This window comes from Fukomys damarensis, unplaced genomic scaffold (genome assembly GCF_012274545.1).
Source record: "Fukomys damarensis isolate Sample0158 unplaced genomic scaffold, DMR_v1.0_HiC HiC_scaffold_19, whole genome shotgun sequence".
In the NCBI taxonomy this organism is placed as follows: Eukaryota; Metazoa; Chordata; class Mammalia; order Rodentia; family Bathyergidae; genus Fukomys; species Fukomys damarensis.
Window position 1 is genome coordinate 660,180 of NW_022900931.1, and position 6,061 is coordinate 666,240.

Sequence of the window (6,061 nt, forward strand, 5' to 3'; positions counted from 1 at the left end):
TTATTAGATTGGCAAAGATTTCCAAATGATGATACCCAAGCTCGATAATCCTTGTCAAGACCAGGAAGCAGCTGTCTCTCATTCTACTTCTGAGAGTGTAAACTAGTACAACACCATTGGACACTGATTTGATTACAACCATTAAATTATTAAATATGCATACCTTTTTTGTTTGTTTGTTTTTTGAGACAGGGTCTCACCATGTAGTTGAGACTGACCTGGAACTCACTATGTAGCCCAGGCTGGTCTTGAACTCACAGCTATCCTCCTGCCTCAGCCTCCCAAGTGCTGGGATTATAGGTGTGGGCCACCACACCCAGCCAAAATCTGCATACCTTTTGACCTAGAAATTATACGCCTGTGAATTTATTTATTTATTTTTTGTGGTACTGAAGATTGAACTTAGAGCCTTTTCACTGAGTTATATTCTCAGACCTCATTATTATTTTTTATTTTAAGTCCAGTTCTCATTAAGATGTTCAGGTTGGGGCCAAGGATTTACCTCAGTGGCACTGAACCTGCCTCGACAGCATAAGGTCCAGAGTTTGATCCCTGGTACTGCCAAAAAAAAAAAAAAAAAAAAAAAAAAAAAAAAACCAAAAAACCAAAAAACCAAAAAAACCAAAAAACCAAAAAAACAAAACAAGATGCTCAGGTTGGGTTCCAACATGTGATCCTCCTGCCTCAGCTTTCCAGAATTCTGGGATTATAGGCATGTACCACCACACCTGGTTCCGATAATTACAAAAATACGATTTTCATGTGAAAAAGGATGTTGCTGAATAATGAAGTCCACTGATAATCTGTTAATCAGATAACAAAATGTCCAATTATTATAATTTTTAGTAATAACTTTTTAGAACGCTAGAAAGAACTGGTAACAGTCATTTCCATGGCAAACTTTGTCTTTTGAATTATAAACTTCTATGAGGTTTCAATGATTTATTATGAATATGATTTTTTTTCCTGGTACCAGGGATCTAACTCAGGACCTGGTGCTTGCCAGGCAGGCACAACTCCACTGAGCTAAATCCCTGGCCCAACTATGATTTATTTAACAGATATCATTATAAAGAACAAAAGTAAGCTGGGCCTAGGTGGTATATGCTTATAATCCCAGCACTCAGAAGGCAGAGGCAGGAAAGAGAGTTATGCAGTTCAAGGCCCAAATTATACAGTAAGACCTCATTTAAAAAAAAAAAAAAAAAAAGAAAAAAAAAAAAAAAAAAAAAAAACCAGAAAAAAAATCCCTCCTTTTTAAAAGTACTGTCCCTCTTTGCCTATGCCACCTGTGAGAGGCTGAAACTGCTCCTGAATGAACTGAGACTTACCCTGATTGCTTTCAGTCCATTTGACACTTTATTTTCTTCCACAAGTGCAATAACTTCCTGTCCAACATTCAGAACCACACTGCCAGTCACAGCCTCATTGGAGAAGTAGATCAAATCATCAATCATGCCATAATCACTACAGTACCTTGTCACAACACCCTGTACAGTTTTCAACCTGGTGTTACCTGTGATAGATAAGGAAAGCAGTTATACTGGACACAAAAGCAAGCCCTACTACAATTAACCTCTACCTAAAAAGGCAGAACATGAGGGTCCACGTGGGATGTGAACCTAAGGGGCTGGAATTGAGACACGGAGACCCTGTCAGGGAGTAGAGTGTGGGATATAGGGTTTCTGACGCAGAGGTGCAGGTTCTGAGAGCATTGGTGATTGGATACGATGGTGAGAGAGCCCTGACTGCAGAACCAGACTGCCTGGGTTTCATTTAAAAAGATACCCTACTGTCATGTGTCACCCTAGGCCTGGTCCTTAACCACTTTATGCCAGCTTTCATCTATGAAATGGAAACAGTAACCATCAAGACAGAACACATGTGCAATGCAGAGCTTGGAGGAGCTGTCAAGCCCACTGTTGTGAGATTTACGTGAGCATCTGGGGAGTCCTTGGCATGTGCTGCTACTATCACCTTCTCTTATCACCATCAGCAGCAGCCCCTAGGAGGCTGGGTAAGCTCTAATAAAATAAACAAGGCATAAAGTATGAAAAGGCGCATCTGGCCCAGGAGCTGCACAGGCTGTCAGCCTGTGACTTACTATGTTTCAGATCAAGTGTCCCCTAAAGGTCTTGCACGTTCAGAAGATAACTGGGTCAGAGGGCTATGCTCATCCATGGATTCATAGCTGAATGGGTTGATAGAAGGTGGGTGATGTTTCGAGGCGCTCACTGGGGTGTGACCTGGAAGACTGTATTCTTGTCAAGGGCTTTTCTCTTCTCTCTCTGCCTCCTGGCCGCCATGGGGTGTGCAGCTTTCCTCTGCCAGGTCCTTCCACCATTAGATTTCTGCCTTAGCCAGCCAGCTGACCATGGGCTAAACTCTCTGGAAACCATGAGCCGAATTAAATCTCTCTTCAAGTTTTGGGTATTGGGTTTTGTGATCCAATGACAGGAAAGTAACTAAGACACTCATCAAGTGTCTGGAGCTGCAGCCACCCCACTCAAGCTGCACATTCCCTGCCATGTCTGGTGCTCAGGTCACCGTCTGGGAAAGGAAGCTTGGTGCTGTAGAAAGCTGGCGTTGGAGCTCAAGCTGTCACTGAAAGCCCAGGTCTACTCCATTACGAGACCGGCAGAAGCGACTTGCTCTAAGATGGCTAGAGGCAGCAGTGGTACATTTGCACAAAGATGGCCTTTACCACACACTCTCAATTTTACCAGCTTCATTCCTGTTGCCTTTGTAAAACATTTTTTGTGAGGGTCTCACTACGTAGCCCAGGCTGACCTCAAACTCTTGTGGGAATCCTCCTGCCTCAGCCTCCCCAAGTACTGGGATTACATGTGTGCCAACACCACACTTGGTTCCCGTTGGTATTTCTGCCATCTCTCGTGAAGACTTGCACCCTTTTAAAAGTGAGAGTAAGCAATGGGTTGCCAACTTCTCCCTAAAGAAGAGTTCCAGGCTGGGGAAGAAGTTGGAGGGGACATCAAGAGCATTGGAGAGGAGAGTGCTGCCAGGTATTTTAGAAGCTGAGGGAAACTGGCCAACGCTACTCAGAGCTCTGACAGGATGGTGATGTCACCTCGCCCGGTAGTGTGACCAACGGGAGTAAGGGACAGCAAGAACCAGGCTAGGTGTGCCCCTCAGCACTGGAAGCCAGAACGACTGGCAGACTCGGAGTGCGGGGCTGGAAGTCTGTTCTCATGCCCAGGTGAAGAGAAGCCGACCTCCCCGCCCCCAGCATTCCGCACATCGTGGAGGACCCTGTGGGGTAACAGCGGTCTGCGGGATACCCCATTCTCCCCACGCGCACCTTCCACAAGCTCCTCCCCAGGATGCCCGGCCTCCTCCTCAGGGACGTCTTCCCTTCTCCAGAAGAAGGCCACCAACTTGGCCGCGAGGCGCAACATGGCGCCTGCTCGCTCCTGAAGCCAGGCGAAGGCGTGTACACGTGACCTCTGCCTCGGCCAATGAGAGGCCAGCGCCTGCGCCTGCACCTGCCTCCCGTGGGCCTCGGCCAATGGGAGCGCCATGCCTGGTGGGGGGGGGGGCGCCATTTCAGCCAACTGGGGTCATGGAGCATGCGAAGGCCGTTAGCTTTCACAGGTTGGCGGTTGGCATCTTAGCACATGAGGGAAGTCGGGATGCCTCGTGGGAGCTGCGTCACACCTGGTGTACATAGCGCCCCGTGAGTGGGCGTGGCTTCACGTGTTTGGGCGGTGTGCCACATCTGATAGGCGGGGTCTCTGTGCTGTGGGCCTCGGGATTCTGTCCTTCAGCCAAGCGTGATGCCTGCGGGTAGTTTTCTTTTCCTTTTCTTTTCTTTTTGGCACCAGGGATCGAACTCTGGTCCTTGCGCTTGTTAAGGGTAGTTTTCTAGATGTTCTTCATCAAATTGAGCGAACTCATGTGGGCTTGGAGTTTTTTGTAGGAAAGTTTTCAACTACAAATTCAACTTTTGCGTAAATAGGGCTGTCCAGGTTATCAGTGAAGTATTGTGCAAACTTTGGTTTGCTCAAAAATGTCTGTTTTTTAAAGACATTTGTTCATCCAACTTATGAAATCATGGACATAAAGTTGCTCATAGTATTTCCTTTGTGTTTGTGTGATTCTGGCGGTTGAACACAAGGATTTTGCACTGAGCCATACTCAGCCCTTTCAAAATTTTATTTTGAGACAGGGTCTTGCTAAATTGCTGGGATTGGGCTCTAACTTCATTCTCCTGCCTCAGCCTCCCAGAGTGCTGGAATTAGAGAGAGGCATGCACCGCGGTACCAGACCCTTGTTATTTTTTAAAATGTGTGTGATCTACAATGAAGAATTATCTTTAATTCTTGACACAGGTAGTTTAATCATCTTTCCTGTTTTCCTTGTTCAGCCTAATACTTATCAATTTTACTGTCTTTGAAAAAACACCTCTTGTCATGGATCTTTGTTGTGTAAAAAGTAAGTCTTTACTATTTCACTAATTTCTCTTTTATGTCTCACATTTTACTTTTTAGGTCTGGTTTAATTTGTGCTTTTTCCAGCTTCTTAAGGTGGAAAATTAGATAATTTATTTTGAAGCTATCTTTTTTTTGGCTTGGTTTGGTTTTTTTGAGACAGGGTGTCACTATGTAGTTGAGGCTGACCTGGAACTCACTACGTAGCCCAGGCTGGTTTTGAACTCACAGCGATCCTCCTGCCTCAGCCTCCCCAGTGCTGGGATTATGGGCATGTGCTACCATGCCTGGCCTGAAACTGTCTTCTTCTTCTTCTTCTTTTTTTTTTTTTTTTCTTTTTTTTTTTTTTTTGATTTTTTGAGACAGGGTCTTGCTATGTTGTTGAGACTGACCTGGAACTCACTGTGTAGCCCAGGCTGGTCTCAAACTCAGTGATCCTCCTGCCTCAGCCTCCCAAGTGCTGGGATTTCAGGCATGTGACACCACACCTGGCCTGAAACTGTCTTCTTTTTGAAACATAAGCATTTAAAACTAAATTTCTCTTTCACCTAACTTAGCTGCATCCCACAAAGTTGTGCTTGTATTTTCATTTTATTCAGTTTCCAACTTCCCTTGTGATATCCCCTTTGACTCACATAGAACATTTTATTTTGTTTTTGAGGTATATTGTTTAATTTCCATATATTTGGGGGTATTCCTGATGATTTTCTGTCACTGGTTTCCAGTTTAATTTGGTCATAGTCAGCAAAATCTGGATGGTTTCTGTGTTTAAAAACTCTCTGAGGCTTCTGGCCTGAGCATGCCAGCATCGCTTTAGATGGTGTCCTGCAGTGTGGCTGGGTGTCCAGTTCACCTCTGACCACGATGTCTTTATTGTGCTGGATCAGCTCTGTCAGGTTAATGGCAGCCTTTTTCCTGAGAGCCAGAAGAGAGGCACCATTCCTTGAACTCCTCGGAAACATCACCAGGCCGTAGCTGGGAGTGCACATAAAGTGAGAAAGAGCCCAGGGATTTGGGGCATGGCATTTGGTGGAAGAGATGTCCTCAGAGACAAGGGAGTACAGCATTGAGCTTGTGGTCCTGCTCTGGCTTCCTGCCAGGGCCATCTGTGGTGGCACTGCCACTGGCAGGCTTGTCCCCAAGTGCCACCAATACAAGGTGCTGGCTTGGATCCAGGCTCCCCTATGCACACCCCCCCACACCATAACCCCATCATGTCCAGACTGTGACCCTGCTCCAGCCTGCCCATCTCTGGCCTTTTGAACTCAGCCTGTGTCACTGGTGGTAGATGGTGTTGGCTCTTCCAGACCTGTCCAGGGTTGGGTCCCCTCTCATCACTCCCAGGGCTGCCACCTCAGTGCCAGCCAGCACCTGCTCCCCCTCAGCACATCCATCTCAGTCAAAGCCCACGGTCTCCATGTCCGCAGGTGTCTCTTAACCTGGATGCCCCTTGCATTCCAACTCCTAGAATCCTGTACCCTTTCCTCCAGCCTTGCCTTTGCTGCCCCAGGGCCTTTGCACCTAGCATGCCTGAAGCTCTTTTGCCTCCTGCCATGGCTTTCAGCCTGCCTTGGCTCCAATACCTCCTTCTTGACTTCCTGAGTTCTCTTCCT

The 6,061-nt window shown here is 46.4% G+C and overlaps 1 protein-coding gene across 3 annotated transcripts in view; it reads right to left on the bottom strand.

The window, feature by feature from the left end:
- The window catches only part of Mov10l1 (Mov10 like RISC complex RNA helicase 1), a 75,945-nt gene extending 72,485 nt beyond the window's left edge, over positions 1-3,460 (bottom strand). For all 3 annotated transcript variants that reach the window (XR_782209.1, XR_782208.1, XM_010634279.1), the window contains exons 1-2: positions 3,320-3,460; positions 1,332-1,516 (exon numbers count right to left, since the gene is read on the bottom strand). Coding sequence is in view for 1 of the 3 variants with exons in the window: in XM_010634279.1 (XP_010632581.1) it covers positions 1,332-1,516; positions 3,320-3,416 (282 nt within the window). In the remaining 2 variants the exon portion in view is untranslated. The remainder of the gene's footprint in view (positions 1-1,331; positions 1,517-3,319) is intronic.
- Positions 3,461-6,061: the final 2,601 nt, after the last annotated feature.